Consider the following 16,958-nt stretch of genomic DNA (forward strand, 5'->3'; position numbering starts at 1 on the left):
TCGCACGACTCCCTGAGTAGCATTCGTTTCTTCCACGGTACACAAAAAAAGCTTCAAATAAGGCAAAATAGAACGGATTTACGCTGTCATTCGAATTGAATTGAAGGGAAGGTTCAAAGGAATAATATTAATGACTTCATTTTCAGAGACATTTCAGAAAAATTAACAGTAAACAGAAATACAAAGTCTTAAAATGTTCTAAGTATTCTTTTTTTATTTATACAATTATTAAAAACTTTGAATCATAAATTAATTAAATATGCTGAAAGTTTTTGGACATGCGTATTGCATAAATATTCATTACAACTGAGAATTTTTATGCGTCAGCCTTAGAATTCAAAGAAAATAATCAACAACACTCCAAACCTCTTTCCCTCAAGTGCATGTGTTTTACCAGCTTTTTGATGCTTACTGATAGCGCCTAGATAGAGCGTGCCTGGATAATACCTCTGTTTTTTGAACACGTAAAATTACGTAATTCAACGTAATAGTTTTGAATGAAAGCATCTATTTCTTTACTACTTTTGAATTGCGAGCAAAACGAGCTGAAAAAATCTATATTTCACTCAATACAATGCAAGATATTGTGCGTCTTTTCAATACTCGTACTCTGTACCAGAGTGTATCTCACGTTTATCGCTTCGTAGTACACTCTGTGTGCATTGTCTGTTTGATAAAGAAATTCGCGTACGGAGAGCCCTGCGATGAAGTTTGATCTATAAATAGCAACACTTCTTCATCGTCTCCCCTCTCTCATCAACACTCCATCGCAGCGGTCGGTTTAGAAAATCTCAAATGAGAAAAGACAATGACAACAGACCCTCTACGGCAATGAATTTTGAAATAAGCCGTAGATACTGGGTTTGTGTACAGACAACAATGGGGGTTACCTAAGCTGGGTTTACGAAATTATTACGGTTTCTAAGTAAGAAATAACAGTGAAAAAAGCAATACAGATTTGTTGATGAAGTTCAAATTCCACTTTTCCTAAAGACAATGTATGACAGCTGAACCAAAAAAATCTAGCAAAAATAATCCAAGGAAAAAAATAATACAGCAAAACTCATGGTAAAAATCAAATGATAAAAATACAAAACAAATACTCGAATACTGCCACTATCGGAGCCTAGTGTAATAACTGCCACTTATACACACCTATCCATTCAATTCCACACTGAAATATCATTATAAATACTTGGACCAACCGCTTTCCAAAGTTTTTCGTAACCAGCCTAAAAAACAACAATTCGCGTTTTCGAGAAGGAAGTAAATTGAAGCTGATTACTGTATTAGAGGCATTAAGGCCACCTGGATGATAATTATTCTAGAAAACAATACCAGCAAAACAATATAATATCGCAATATAGGATTTTAAAGATTAGGCCTCCCATCCAAGCAGTTTTTAATCAAAGCTCCAAAGCTAAGGGTACACAGCCTATGAGTATTCTAAGAGGTTCTTTATCTAATTAAACGGAATTCAAATTTTTAAGACTCGCAACAAGAATCTCTTTTCATATTTTCGGGCAATTTTACCAGACCGCCTTCATCATAGACCTGGTAAGATTTTTTCAGGCAGTGAGGATAAAAATGACGGACTGAAACTCGATGGGGATATATATTTTTTATTGCTGGGAATTTCAATTCTTTTGTTTTCAAGTCAAAAAATTCAGTGGGGATAGGAAAAACAGCATAACATTTTGCAGTGAGGATTTGCTTCTTATTTTGATTTGATTTCAGTGGGGAAAAAAAATTAGTATAATTTTACACTGGGGACGATATTTTAGACATTTTTCCAGTGGGGTTCCCAATGGGTATGTAAGAAGGAGGTGTATTAACAGAAGGAATGAACAACTTACTTCTTTCCATACACCTCTGTATTTCTTTCACCAAGACTGTTTTCTTCATCGTCAAATCCTCATGGACTCGTTGAACGATAACTTTCCTTTTCCAAAGAATTTGGTAATGGTCAAACAACTCATCTTTTCTTAACCAAACATTCGCTTTGCAGTCAATCATCTTTCGTAAGAGTTTTAAAGAATTATCTACTGAATGTAAAGATGTTTGAAGGTCATCGGTTTCTGCTTTGATCTGGTCAATCGCTGTTTGTAAGTCTGCCTCACTACATTGTGCATCTGAAAGTTTTAAAGGTTTTGTTTTTACATAAGTGTTTCCGTTTCATATCAGACACATATTTCATATCAGGACAGTGTCTACCTATTGTCATATTATGCTGATATAAGTAAAATGTTTTTCTTTTCCTCTTTCTGACCAATCTTGCTCCACGCCCGTGTTAATTCAATATCAAAAAGCTTGTAAATTAAAATTGATGAGTAAGCAAACTGACTCAAAAGGGACTGATAAGGTATATTTTGCAAATACTTACTTCTACAAAGTACCTTCACACGATCGTTATTCCATAATGCAATAGTTTGAAGGGAGGCATTAACTGCAGATTCGTTCATTCCATGAAATGTGGCATTTGTTTGGAGGACACTGGTATCATAAATGACAGGAACATCTTCACAACCGCACATCTTAAAATGTACATCACACATTTCTGAGAAAAAATAATTTTTGTATGAAAGTGAGGTTGTGACCTTTTCATAAATTACGTCACGAACATCACTTGCCTCGTATTCAAACAATTATGTCCCTTGAGACATTAAATTATTTTTTTTATAAATAGAAAGTAGGGAGTTAGTCACCATGACAATAATTTCAAAGCGAGGCAAGTGATATTCGTGAAGAAATTTATGATATACTTTATGGACGGAAATGGACGATTTTCAGCTAAGGTAAATTGAGCCATTCCATTTTATATCCATACATGGAGTCAAATAACCATTCAAGACGGTAATCTGAGAGGAATTTCCAGAAGGTTCTAAAGGAATATTTTTTCATTTTTTCAGGGGGTAAAAAGTTATTTTGAAATATCCAGGGGAAACACACTGAATTTAGTTTGACAACCCTCACTTTAAAGTATGAAAAGAATTTTTCCAAGGCTCTTTTGCAATTTTTTCTGTTTTCCAGGGGGTATTTGCACATTTCTAAGATTTCTCGCACATTTCTTTTTTCAAATTGAAAAGGTTCGTCCACCCTCACCCCCTGTATTGAAATTATATTGAAAATTTAAACTTTATCGCTTATTAAAAAATGATGTTCATGTCAAATGGTTTGCTTTTGGGACGCTTTACAGCCAGAGGATTATGTCGTTTCTTAGAAACTCTATCGCAGCTTTTTCTCTCTCAAACCACTTCTATTTTCGGCTCTAAACTCTGCGTATCTTTATTTTCCCGCGGTTATTATCCGGTGACCGGCAAATGGTTAGATTCTACGTTTATTCTTAATGGTTGAGATTTCAAAGACATCAAGTATTTTCAAGCCTGAAAAGACCATATCATTAAAACAGTACCTGGGCAGTAGTTGATATTGCACATTTGTCTGCCATGATCTTCACCTACGCAATCATTTCCACCATTAGCGGGGGCAGGATCATCACAGACACGTGACCTGTTTTGGAATCCAACACCGCACGGTTTATCACATTCTGTCCAATTGCTCCATTGTCCCCATTCTCCGTGAACTGTGCGAATTAATATGAAATATATAGAAACTAATTTATTATAATAATTTAAATTTCTCTTACTCCCACTCTAACCATCCCACTCTCCCACTCTCCCACTCCCACTCCCTCAACTCACCCACTATTTCACTATCCTACTCCCTCATTCACTCATTTTCTCACTCCCCCTCTAGCCTTCACCCTCAATCCCTCACTCTCCCACTTCTATTATCGGCTCACACCCTCTCTCTCTCATCCTCCACTCTAACCTCCCCCTTCACTCTCTCCCTTGCTACCTCACTCCCCGCTCTCCCACTCCCCCTATCCTTCCCTTATTCTCCATTCTCCAACTGTCACTCTCACTCTTCCAAAGAATATCACAAAATTCTCGAAAATTGAAGATCCTCAAACGCATTATTGAAGTTCAGAAAAAGATCCAAAATAATAATTGGACTTTTCCAGAAAAGAACCTCTCTGGCTGGAAATGCTGTAAGCATTTCAGGGAAATTCCAGGCAATTTCAGGTTCAAACCCCTCTGGAATTCTGAATTTTAGCAGGATTTAAAAAGCTACCCCATAGTTCGTCCCCCCTTTCTCAAGGGGGATGACACCTTCCAAAAAAATGAAGAAGGGTTGATCAGAAATTTTCATGAAAAAGTGGGAGGGGGGTAGCAAGGAAGGGGGGCTTACATATATAATGTAGATTATTTTCAAGTACTTTTATGAAATTTGGTCTTCATAAAAGGAAGTAGTCTGAGTGAAAAAGAAGAAAGAAGTTTATTATTTGGCTTTCTCTCTCTAAAGATATATATTTATTAGCTACTTTTGTCCAAAATCCTTGGGAGATAGGCATTCTTAAAGGTTGGGGGATGCCAAGAAGGGATGTCAGACCCCTTTCCGCACTATGTACCCCCATGGAATTTCAGTTATTTTTGACAGATTTTTGTATCCCTATGGAATTCCGCCACATATCAAACCTTACCCCTTGGAACGGAAATGAACCTCCTCAATAGGGGGTATACGGTTTTTTTCTGGAAAAGCCCATTACAAAGTCCCTAAAAAGTTGATGAAAAATAATTCACCTGGAGGGCATGTTACATTCCTATTGGTGCTCCCACAACAATCCAACCCACCATTCGCAGGTGCTGGGCTGGTACAACTTCGCTCCTCTACGCATTGAGGACCAGCGAGAGATAATGTCCATTCACTCCAATTACCATTCACTATAAAAGCAGTGTTAGATAAATTAGGGTATTAGAACAGTCATACAACACCTTTCAAGAGACTTCACTACCGATATATTGTTAAGAGACAGGGCCCGGTTGTTCAAAAAATCGATTAGATTAAAAACACAATGCTTTGTCGTGAAAAACGAAAGCAAATCCAAATGTCGTCATCTGAAAAAGTCTTGTCATTCATTAAATCTTTCAATATATATGTTCTTGGACGTCTTCTTTGCAAATTTCCATATAAAACCATGTTCATGGCGGCCATTTCTCACTTGTTCTAACCTTAATCTTTCCTTAATCCACCTCCCAAGCAGGATTAAGTTTTGGGGTGTTTAAGTCTAAGTTAATCGGTTTTTTAATCGTGATATTTTTTGAACAACAGACAAATTTTCGTTAATCCGCGCTAATCGCGATGTAATCCGGATTTAAAGCTAATCGACCGCTAATCCACTTTTGAACAGCCGGGCCCTGGTAAATAGTTTAGGGACATTTCAAAGGACATAGTTTTGAAACTGCCATTTCTATCTATCACAGCCGATATTTTATCTGGCACCTGCCAGATGCAAACATTTTCATCCGACACGCTAAAGCTCTGAAGGTCGGGAAAATTTTCATCATGATATGGAAGGTTTAGATTACAGAATTTTGCAAGACTGCGTCAAGAATTTTCCGGCGGGGGTCTGGTAGCCCAGCCCTCGTTTTCAGGGATTGGCGAGTCCAAACGAAATATTTTTAGGATTATGCGAACGGGTAGTTGAACCCGACTAGGGATGCGGCACATCAAAGGCCGACTATCAATTCCTCTCAGATGGGAAATTGGCCCCCTCCTTTAAAACTTTAGCATGTGGGTGGCCGCCAATTCGCCATCAGAATATTAGATAAGACCATGAAGGTAATAAAAATACAGATGGAGAGAAAACGTCTCGGTAATGACTTAAATGGTCGTTGAAATCTTTTATAAATCTATTCAAAGCGGCTTTTCTTTGATGTACCATCATTGGAAGCAAAAAACATCAATTTATAACTTTATAAGAACAGAAAGAGGCTGGTCCGTTTATTTTGAAAAACTTTATTTTGCGAGAAATCTTAGTTAAAATGCAATTCGAAACAGTTTCAACTGATTTAAGGATAAAAGAATATATTAATTTCATAAGGATATATTTTTGGGCTGGCATTTTGTGAACATTGAGAGTTGCATCACATTATCATTGAAAGTTTCTTATCTTAAAATCTTCACGTCTAAGTGGGCAGCAGTTTTCATACTCTGACAAAATGATCGATACAAGGTTCCTAATCATAACACGTAATTCTTTTTAAATCTATCGATGGCTTTATGGGCAGCTTCCCCTAGAAGTTTGGAGTATTGTGCTTATTATGTGAAGTTTTTTTTCAATTTTTCATGACAAGGCTATTATATTTCAATATACTTGTTAAAAATGTAATGTCTTTTCATTAATCTTAAATATTACCACGATTATACCCAAAATTAATCATCTTATTCCCAAAGCAAGATGATAAATCTTTTTTTGCCGACTTTGTTTCTTTTCTTGCCAACCTTTTTTTCTTTTTTGCCGACTTTTTTTCTTTTTTGTCGACTTTTTTTCTTTTTTTGCCGACTTTTTTTCTTTTTTGTCGACTTTTTTTCTTTTTTTCCCGACTTTTTTTCTTTTTTTGCCGACTTTTTTTCTTCTTTTGATTTGAAGACTTTTTTCTTTCTTTTGTCATCTTTTTTTCGTTTTTTGAAAAAAACCCGGGTTTAATGATAAGTTCTATTGATTAACTAAAAATCGATTTACTCGAAAACACTGCAGGAGATTCGAAGGGGCAATTTTTTTTTGTCAATTCTACACTAGGAGCATAATATCAAAAATTTGCCCTCATCAACTAAAAGAAAGCAGTCTCGAAAAGAAAAGTTAAATAAAAAAACAACCTTTTTTTGAAAAAAAGAAAAAAAGTCAGCAAAAAAAATGAAAAAAAGTCGACAAAAAAGAAAAAAAGTCGACAAAAAAGAAAGTTTGGATGTCCCTTCTCGGCTTCCGTAGGTTTGGGCTTATCTCTTATATGGTGACTTGTATTTATACCGCTACTTAAGTTTTTGCGAAAAAATAAGATTGTAGCAGTTGCAATATGGTGTTTTGAATTTAAAGGGAAAAAACAACCCCCCTGCCTAATATTTGTAAAAACAGTACACAATTTGAAAATCATTCCTCGTAGTGTCCTCCCCCCCCCTTTATAAAGGGGGGGGATTCTGATTTTGGCCCTTTTTTTTAAAGTATGGGGGAAAATGAAAAATTTGAAATTTGCTGGGGGAAAATAAAAAGGGGGGAAAACCATAAATTTAGGAGATTTTGACTGGGGGAACTTCACTGATCTCAAGGTGATCTTGTTGCAAAACCTGTTTTTAAGCAATAAAATCAGCAAATCTTTTGGGATAAACCAACTTTTCAATACAATTTCATTTTTCCAGCACTTTCAAGGCTATTTTTTCAAGCTTTCCAAAATTTCAAACTTGATTTAAGGCATTTTTATGTTAACCATATGGGGAACCGCAAAATCTTCAAATAGCTGGGGGAATTCAAAAAAGAGGGGGGAACCGAAAAATTTTGAAATATGGAGGGGGAAATAAAAGAGGGGGGAATGGAGAAAAATTTTGATTTTTAGTGGGGGGAACCAACCCAGGAGGACACTATGTTCTTTATTCTTACCTTTACAAGGAGGAGTCACGCAACCTGTTAAAATGAAGAAACAAATTAATTAGAAAAGTATATTTACTTCAGACATTTCGTGCTACATTGTGGTGTGTGATGTCACTCATCCAGTTCGGCGCCTGTGATGAGCTATATGCTATCCCGCGTGGTTCGAGTGTCATCACTCGCAGTGTCTGGATAGTGCTAAGCGTCCCAAATAGAATAAGGCTATTGGCTATTACTTCATTAAAAGTCTGTACTCTAGTATTAATTGCCATTATTTATAATTTCACAATAAGTAACCTACCATCAAGTTTGCATATATATCTTTTGACTGCATTACAATCTGCATCAAACCACCAAGACAAGTGGTCAAGGTTACCACTTTGTAAACAAAGTTCAGTTTCTCTGTCAGTTTCCCAATCAGTGTATGAGAAACATGTTTCATCTGTCCATTGCCATGGACTGCTGACTGTTTCCCGATATCCACCTACCCAATTTTCGCTGAAATTAATGAACATACCAGTGATGGATTATATTGATTCTCTCAGTTACCTTTTTGCCGAAATTAGTCTCTTTAAGGGTCGGACTCAGTAAATACCCTAGTAACTTCAGATACCGGCATTGAAAATAGCCAAGCAAGAGCTATTTTAAATTTTAAAGGAAGAAACTTTCGCGAGATAACAAAATGGCGAAATTCTGGGAGTTTACCTTCGTGAATGACGCCAATCCAAGTAAAATATTTTCAATGAATCAAAGAAAAGACAAGTTTTGATTATAATGTTCATAACTTTTATCTACTCTAATTATGCTCCTTCTAAAGATATGAACAAACACAAACTAGAATATATTAACGTGACCTAGGAGTTCATTTTTCTTCCTGTAGGGCCAGTAAGATACGCATTTCGCGGGAATTAACTCTCGCAAATGACGAATTTGACCATATTTCGTGGGATTTAACTTTAGGGAATAGCGACCTTCGGCATTTTTCGCGGAACTTATTATTTGCGATTTGGCTGAAAAATCGCGAACTCGTGAAAGTTTACTCCGCGAAAATTTCTTCCTTTAATAAAGTAGGCTGCACGTATCCCCTCTGATATGTTTTGATATCAGGGGATGCGTATCGTTTATAGAATTCCCGTCCGAGAGTTACCCCAAATTTGGGGTAGGGTAACCTGTTTCAATTTTCTTTAAAATGTGGGGAGGGGATGCGAGATGCACGCTTTTTTAACATAATCACTAACCTTCCACTAATTTGATCCAAAAACTCACTTTCAGGAAACGTGTGAATACTGGCCAAATGGCCTCCCAGAGCCACACATGCGTTCTCTGCATCTTGCCAATTTGCTGAACCAGCACTGTAAACGTATCGCATATTATCGTAAACGAGAACTTGATTTCCTGAGTAAAGAGTCATAGTTTGAAAATCAAGCAAAAAAATTCCATTGTAAAAATAAATTCCAACCTGAAAATGGTATTTTTACAGCCATGGAATTCGAACATTTTCCCTGTGATCAAGGGCGTAATATTCATGTCTAAAACGCACTGAGAAGTAAGTATTAGCGACAAACCAATAAAATTGACCATTAAAGATGCTACATTACTGATTTCTTGTTCTACGAATAGTCATCAAATACGACAGAGGTAGAACAAGAGAAATTCAGATGTTATTATCCAGCTGCAACTTTCTTATACTATGATGTATGTAGCCCTCGTAATACCTTATCGGCTAAAACTTAGTCGGCCCTAAGTGACTAAATTTGGGCTGACTAAAAATTCGGTCCAAATTAAAAGGTTACGATCAAGCTTTCCTTAACCCACTTTCATAATTATAAATAATATAGTTTTACAAATTCGCCGGTCACCGTGCGGACACATACACGTTTTTTTTTATAAGAACGTCAAAAATTTCCGAAGCCTTCGGATGTTCTTCGTTTTTTGTATTTGAAGCCTAAAAATGTTCTTAAAATGTTCTTATTTTCAGCATTTTTTGAGCATTTTGATGTAATTTTTTAAGAAAATGCATGTTTTTAAGTCTCCAAAGCCTTAGAATGTTCTTAGAATGTTCTTAAATTTTTGGGCCTCGAAGCCTTATGTTCTTATATAGTTTGTTCTTATAAAAAAAACGTGTAGGCCTCTATGAATCGCTCATACATTTTGGGTTAATTATTATATTGTTATAATATAGACAGGTATGCAACAATAGTGACACTTTCAATCATATTCAAACTTTTATCTATCCAGGCATAGAATTATTATCAGAATGAATTCATGCTTTTTTCCTCAAAATGAAGCGTGTCTGTAAGCGTGTCCCTTAGTTGCAATGAGAATTCAATTGCACGTGTGCAATGATAATGTCATTTCTTTGTTCTTTATCGTATTTCAATTGTATATTTTCTCAAGCTTGATTGGATTCTTTTGAATTCTCAAAAAACTATGCACATAATTTGATTATTTTCAACTGGAAATTTCGGGCACTTCGGTCGCCCTTCAATGCAAATAAGAATTACATATTTGAAATCAGCTCATTTTATAGATTCGCCAGTGTTGAAAACTATTTAAAAGCGCACTTCTAAGAAAAGACATTTGGGCGTCAAGTTTTAAACCTAAATTAGTTATTCTTTCCATATAGACTAAAATTGATTTTTTAATTTTAGGAGTTAAAATCGATGGAATCACTAAATTTCAACTCGTTTTCCAAAACTAAAAATTTCGTAACTGAGAAAAAATACCGTGCAAACATACCCTTATATAGAGACTTTTAACAAAGGGAATCTGAACAGATGATGAAGTAGCCAAAGTGAGATATTATTCTATCTGATAACAGTTCACTGATCCAGGCTACACTTAGGGTCTCTTTAAATTTTTGAACTGAGGATGAGTTGACTACTTTTGAAGGCAAACTATTCCACTGCTTAATGTCCCGATAGTATAGGGAGTTACTCTGCGGACCGCAAACACCATCGTTCCCAAAGATTACTACTAATTCAGAGTCGTGCGTTCTCATACACGTTTTTTCTTTTATTAGAACCCAGTTTATAAGAACATTGAAGCTAAAATTCGTCGAAAAATTAAGAACATCGTAAGAACATGCCCAGAAAATACAATTTTTTCCTCTTTTCAAGCAGTTTTAAACAAACTTAGGAATGGATTTTCTAAATCGAGAGTCAAATATTGTCCAAATTTTACCAATTTTAAGTGCTCTTTATTTTGCATGATATTGTCGATTTAGAGTAGTCTGAAAATTTAAAAACGCATCAAGAACATTTCAGGCTGAAAATTGCTAAAAAAATTAGCACATCCAGGCTCAGCCAAATTTTAGGTGTTCTAATAAAAAAAACGTGTATGTCTCCCTCGCTGGTTATATTTCTTAGGGACGCAAGATTTGTCATAGTAGTTTAGATGTTTAAAGATGTTCTAATGTCTATTGTTCATATCGGTATTACTTTAACAAAGTTACAGTTAGTTAGTCAGTCTTAATTATTAGTCGGCCCTTAGTGACTAAATTTTGACGAGGTGACTAAAATTAGGGCCGACTAATAATTTAGGCCGCGACTAAAATTAAGGCCGACTAAGTTTTGGCCGATAAGGTAATAAATAATATAAATACTCAGTTCCCTCACCACTGATACTGGACAAACTGGTGATGACTATTACCAAAGCTTCCCATAGCAACATGATTGAATGTGTATTGCTGAAAACAGTTTTAACCTAAGATTCTTTTGCTTAGACAGAACTTCTTGAGTATGTATATGTTCTATATTGTGCGTTGTAAGTCTTCTTGTATTTATTGCTGAAAGTTTTTCAAAAAAGAAAACCATCCGTGTTACCTTGTATTACAACTATAAAAAGTTATTTTCGTTAAAGATATTCCTTTCCTTGCTCTGTGTCTACTAACCAGATTGCCCTGACTGCATTGACTGGAGAGTAAACTTTTACCTTACCAAAATGCAGTATAATCTTATTCTATTGTAATCTTATTTTCCTGTGCCTTGATTGGTCCAAATGGTATCGCAAGGTTGATAATTACTTTTAATCTTTCTATAGAAACATGTACAGCTGGTTACGAAGAGGAAAACTTTTGTTTATAAGTTTAAACGCTCCTTTCAGTAAAATCTTGAAGCGGAAAAAATTCTGACGTACACAGTAAAGGAATCTTTATTTTTATTGAAAAAAGTGATGATAAAGCAGTAATGCAAAAATAAATCTTCTTAAGCTATAGATGTTAATATCCTTTTTTAAATTGTTTTTTTTGCAGGTCACAAAGTGATGGTGCAATGTTTGGAAACTTGCTCATTACGCGGCATAGCATGATTTATCAGCTCCAAGCCCCAGGATTAAAATGGTTCTAACGGCAAATGCCCATCCAACGTAAAACTTACGGGTTTTTTTCGTTAATGTATCTATCCAATGATATAATGACACAGTCAGGTAAGTCCTGAACTTGAGGATTGAAAATCTTGTCTCTATAGATTTCATTGAAGATTTCATTGAAAATGATGAAATCTCGACCAAAAAGCCGGTCTTTCAGGTATATTTCTGTTCCGGCCTTTTTTTAAAATTTCCGACTCCAAAAATAATAGTAGAGGGCATTTTGTAAAATCGCTCGACTGTTTTGTTAGAAGCACTTGTTATCATTTTTGGAAAGCTAAGGGGTAGGGAAATCGAAATTACTATGTTTCCGATTTTTTTTCGGACACTTTAGTGTGATTTTCGGACAAATATGACGGTCTCAGGCAAAAATCATAGGGTTAAAAATTAATGAAAATTTTAGCTCGAGAAAACGGAGACCTGTTGTATATTTTTGGAAAGCTCTCAAAAAATTAGGATTAGAGATATATTGCAAGTATAGGTGATTTCAGTACCTAACTTGAGATATTGAGCTTCAAAAAGCGCAAAAACTGGACAAAATAGCTGTTTCTGGCTGCAAAACACGGTTTTCAAGGGTTAATATCTCGAGTTAGGTACAGAAATCACCTATACTTGCAATATATCTCTAATCTTAATTTTTTGGGAGCTTTCCAAAGATATACAACAGGTCTCCGTTTTCTCGAGCTAAAATTTTCATTAATTTTTAACCCTATGATTTTTGCCTGAGACCGTCATATTTGTCCGAAAATCACACCAAAGTGTCCGAACAAAAATTGGAAACATAGTAATTTCGATTCCCCCACCCCTTAGCTTTCCAAAAATGTATAACAAGTGCTTCTAACAAAACAGTCAAGCGATTCCAAAATCGATCAAAATTCCCCCTACTATAAGTTTTATTGACAATTAAATCATACTTGATGGTGGGCATTGTTAGAGAAAGATTATATAATTATAAGAAATTATAATGATATAAGACATATTAGAAATAAATCCAATGAAAATCTGCAAAAACGGCGATTTCCGGCATATTTTCGTTATATTTCCGACATTTTCGGCCGGAAAAAACTTTTTTCTCAAAAATCGGATTCGGCCACATTTTGAGCTTTGCTAATACGCATCTCTGTGCAAAGAATCAGAAAAAACTAATGAGCTAATCCTGAGAAAAGCTGGTAACAGACGAACGGACGAATGCACGATAACATCGGTGAATTTAAAGGACCTCCGATGTGGGTCCAAAAAGATACTTCTTTGAGCATATTTACGAGTCTTAAATACACAAATGTTTTGCAAGCTCCCTTTCCCAATTCCCAAAATGTTTTGTGTTTGAATTTTGCTTTTCGAAAAAGTTGACATTTCTCTCGACCCAAAAGTTGCCGGTCATGACACCCTTCCCTGTCGAAATTTCACTCGGACCCGTTCTTCTTAAATACAATTCTACGCGGTATACGAACAAACATGCGACCTTATTCTTCAGATTGTATATTTTCGCCCACGTCTTTAGAGCTTCAGCGTACTGGGCCAGAAAATACGCAATCTGTTACCAGGTTAACCCCAACTGACATACAATGTTGCTCCGAGACCTATCCGGGCGTTGAATAGATGTTGGACATGTTTTGATCTTTTAGTACAAATTAAGATATTAATCCGTTACTATGACGATCAGACCATCAAAACTTATAAAAGATAACAGAAATCTTATTGTCTGACTTATTGCTCAAGTCAGTTAGGGAGGAGGAGGTTTCGTGATTGGAATCCCAGACAGAATTTTGGAAAAAGGAAAAAGTCGGTGTATTCCAAATTATAACTATTTAGCTGTTACGGCTGTTGCTAGAGAGGTTCGGCCTCTTGACCTTGTTCTTGGCCTTGAGTATAAAAATGGCGCCATAGGAATGAGTTAATCCGCTTGAATAGAAGGTCATCGTCATTAAAACGCATTGTGGGGTGGATATCTAATTATGTTCTGACATGGAAAATTCTTTTTATACCCTATTTAATTCTAAAAAGTAAATCAATACTTCAATTGATAAAAACCTTTTGAAATTTGAATTTGATAACATGGTAAAAACTACTTAGACTACACAATATATAATGCGCCGGCATTTTTCTGTCCGTTTTATCCCACTAAAACCGTCCCAGTCCTTTCCTTTTTTTTTGCACCTATAGACAATTATAGAAAAATGCGTCAAAAAAGGATTGGGACGGTTTTAGTGTGATAAAGCAGACAAAGAAATGCCCGCGCGACTACGATCGAAAAGGTGTATTGACGAGCAATATTCTACAATATGGCTTACGGACCGTAACATTGAGTTTAAAGCCCGAGTTTGAAATTAATAACTTGGGGAGACGTTTATTTGGGACCTTAGAGTAAATGGTAAAAATTTGCTGGATCGCCCTAAAGAAGTCATCAAACTCGAAAAAATTAGCTCCCTTATAGTCCAAGTATTTTTATCGATTGCCAAAGTCAAATCTCGCTAAATTTTTCCTAAAGACATCCTTACAATTTGCGCCTTTTATGGTAAATGATTAATTGCAGTATATGAATATCCATAATTGTTTTAAAGAAATGCTTTAATTAAATCCCATTCTTTCAAAAGCCATATCTGAGATTCTGAGAATATTCTGATAGACTCTTCGAGAAAATGTTTGTACATGGAGATGGAAGATATATTTCGTGGGAGAAAAAAGTAATAAATTACCCAATATTACCTATGTCTAGTGGGTCAATTTACACCTTCAAACGACAAAAACCTATTGTTTGGGAGGGGGTTGAACTGGTTGTTTCTGACCCCTTATTCAAGAAGAACCTCCTTTTTGATCTACGTTTTGAATTTGGTTAAGATATGAAAATAAGAACAGTCGAGCCTCACTTACAGCTTACACGTTTTTTTTTTATAAGAACAAACTATATAAGAAAATAAGGCTTCGAGGCCCAAAAATTTAAGAACATTCTAAGAACATACTAAGGCTTTGGAGACTTAAAAACATGCAATTTCTTAAGAAATTACATCAAAATGCTCAAAAAATGCTGAAAATAAGAACATTTTAAGAACATTTTTAGGCTTCAAATCCAAAAAACTAAGAACATCCGAAGGCTTCGAAAAAATTTTACGTTCTTATAAAAAAAAACGTGTACTGGTGCTTAAAAAACAGCAGAGCACTGATATTTGTGGGACCCTACCCCATGATATTGGCTCTCTTGTTTATCTCTCTTGACCATTCACAGTTACATTGTATTACACTATTTATATAATTGTGTTGGACGAACCTTCTGCGATTATTTCGTAATAGCTTTGATTGGCATCAAATCGTTGTCCGTATTCATGATATCCATGATGTAATGTTTTCTACGGAAATACCCCGGTTTTAGCCAGTAGTGGCAAATTTAAACTAGACAAAAGTTGTATAAAATTTGCCACTACTGGCAAAAACCGGGGTCTTTCCGTAGAAAACATTACGTTATGAATACCATGAATTGTAACTGCTGTTGAATAGAACAATCTTTTGGCAGTTTCAGATATTATATAGGAGGTAAGAGTTATACATTCAACCAATTCCTCTCAATAATTCGAAAGATAATTTGGACCCACTTTAGAGAAGAAATTTTGGCGGGAATTTAATTTGTTAGATGGCTGAAAATGTTTTTGTTGAGGGAATTTAATTTGGCAGATGACTGGGATTAGTCCATTTGGTTAGGAATCTAATTTGGTGGCTTACAGGATATTTTTGGAAATAAAAAAATCGTTGTATTACATAGTTAAGCAAAAAAAACTTTCAGCCAACTATTCTTTGCCAATTTAATCATGAATATTCTCACAAAGTAATTTTTTAGTATATGTAATCACATGATAACGAGTGAAATTCGAATATAATTGCACGAGTGATTTTTTTGTTATTAATTTTCCGAGTCCGAAAGGACGAGGAAAATTCTAAAACAAAAAAATCACGAGTGCAATTTTCGAATTGTACGAGTTATTATGTGATTACGAGCTAATCGCACAATGGCTTTCACTACTTTTTCCCAGTTAGGAAAGTAAATTACAGAAATTAAAATGAGTTTTATATTTTTCTCTTCTCTCTGTGTCTTTCTTTTATTGTTGTTTATTGATTTTCGTTCTCAAAAAATGAATTTCGAATGCAATTAAAACGTTCGATGCAAAAAAAACGTAAGAAAAAACATTAAAATCATTTTTGTAAACATTGGCGTAGCATTGAAGAGTGTGATTAACGATTAATTGCTCTCTACAGGATGCAATTAACGATTAATTGCTCTCTTTGAGGGCGTGCCAAATAAGAAAAAATAACCCATCGTGCGATTATAAGAAAAAGTGTGTTGAGCAAGCTTTTAGTTGTCTTTTACCTAGAAGCCATCAAAATCTATTGAAGATTTTTTCGATTGGCAAAACCATACTAGTATTGGCATTTTTTAATGAATTTTTTCCTACAAATATTTTTTGTTCACGATTGTAGCTCTTACTGGATGAAAATTTTGAGATTTTGCGGGGACTTAATTTCGCGGATGACACTACTAGGAGGCACTATTTTCACGATTTTGGGCCTTTTACTGCCAAATCATGCATGTTGATTGATGGAAAACGCTTCTTTGATGCCAGTAAACATTTAAAAGTAGTTTACTTGACATGTTACGAGTTTTGTTTAAAAATATTTGGCGGATAAGTGCTTTCCAAATTACTATTGGGACTTAATTTTGCGGATGAACACCCAAATCTGTGAAATCTGCGAAATTTAAATCTCGCGAAATTTTATGAGTAAACTTGTTAGAAAATCAAGACGTGTCTTGGTCCTCTTTGTATAATAATATTTAGAAAAACATTTTTTCGTAACATTTTTAAAAATTCAATAATAAATCTTTTAATATTCCAAAATTCTCGAATTTAGAATTCTTTCGATGAATCATGTTTTAAGTTTATTTTTTTTGTTTACTCAATCAAAATTCCCAGAGGGAGGATAGTCGATTCAATCATCATAATTTTATAATTCAGCGATTCAAATATTGTTAAATAATGCAATAAACGGGAAATAATTTTTTGCATGCATGAAAATTTTAAGATGATTATTCAGTAATATTTTCGTACAGTTTTTTTCTTTTTTT

General features: G+C 35.0%; 1 protein-coding gene across 1 annotated transcript; it reads right to left on the reverse strand.

The window, feature by feature from the left end:
• Positions 1 to 400: 400 nt before the first annotated feature.
• Positions 401 to 11,162, reverse strand: LOC136808764 (uncharacterized). Its single transcript, XM_067065302.1, has 9 exons — positions 11,101 to 11,162; positions 8,722 to 8,878; positions 7,785 to 7,981; positions 7,496 to 7,519; positions 4,644 to 4,784; positions 3,413 to 3,583; positions 2,384 to 2,557; positions 1,857 to 2,132; positions 401 to 1,232 (listed from the first exon to the last, which is right to left on the reverse strand). The coding sequence occupies exons 1-9, from the start codon at positions 11,153 to 11,155 to the stop codon at positions 1,186 to 1,188; spliced, it is 1,242 nt and encodes a 413-aa protein (XP_066921403.1). The 5' UTR covers positions 11,156 to 11,162; the 3' UTR covers positions 401 to 1,185.
• Positions 11,163 to 16,958: the final 5,796 nt, after the last annotated feature.

This window comes from Clytia hemisphaerica, unplaced genomic scaffold (genome assembly GCF_902728285.1).
Source record: "Clytia hemisphaerica strain Z4C2 unplaced genomic scaffold, Clytia hemisphaerica genome assembly, whole genome shotgun sequence".
In the NCBI taxonomy this organism is placed as follows: domain Eukaryota; kingdom Metazoa; phylum Cnidaria; class Hydrozoa; order Leptothecata; family Clytiidae; genus Clytia; species Clytia hemisphaerica.

Coding starts and splice junctions, on each gene's coding strand:
- LOC136808764 (XM_067065302.1), bottom strand. CDS start 11,155: ATGTTGCTATGGGAAGCTTTGGTAATAGTCATCACCAGTTTGTCCAGT. Junction 7,520..7,784: donor ATATATATGCAAACTTGATG/GTAGGTTACTTA, acceptor TCATTTTAACAG/GTTGCGTGACTCCTCCTTGT. Junction 1,233..1,856: donor ACAGAGGTGTATGGAAAGAA/GTAAGTTGTTCA, acceptor GTTGTTTTTTAG/GCTGGTTACGAAAAACTTTG.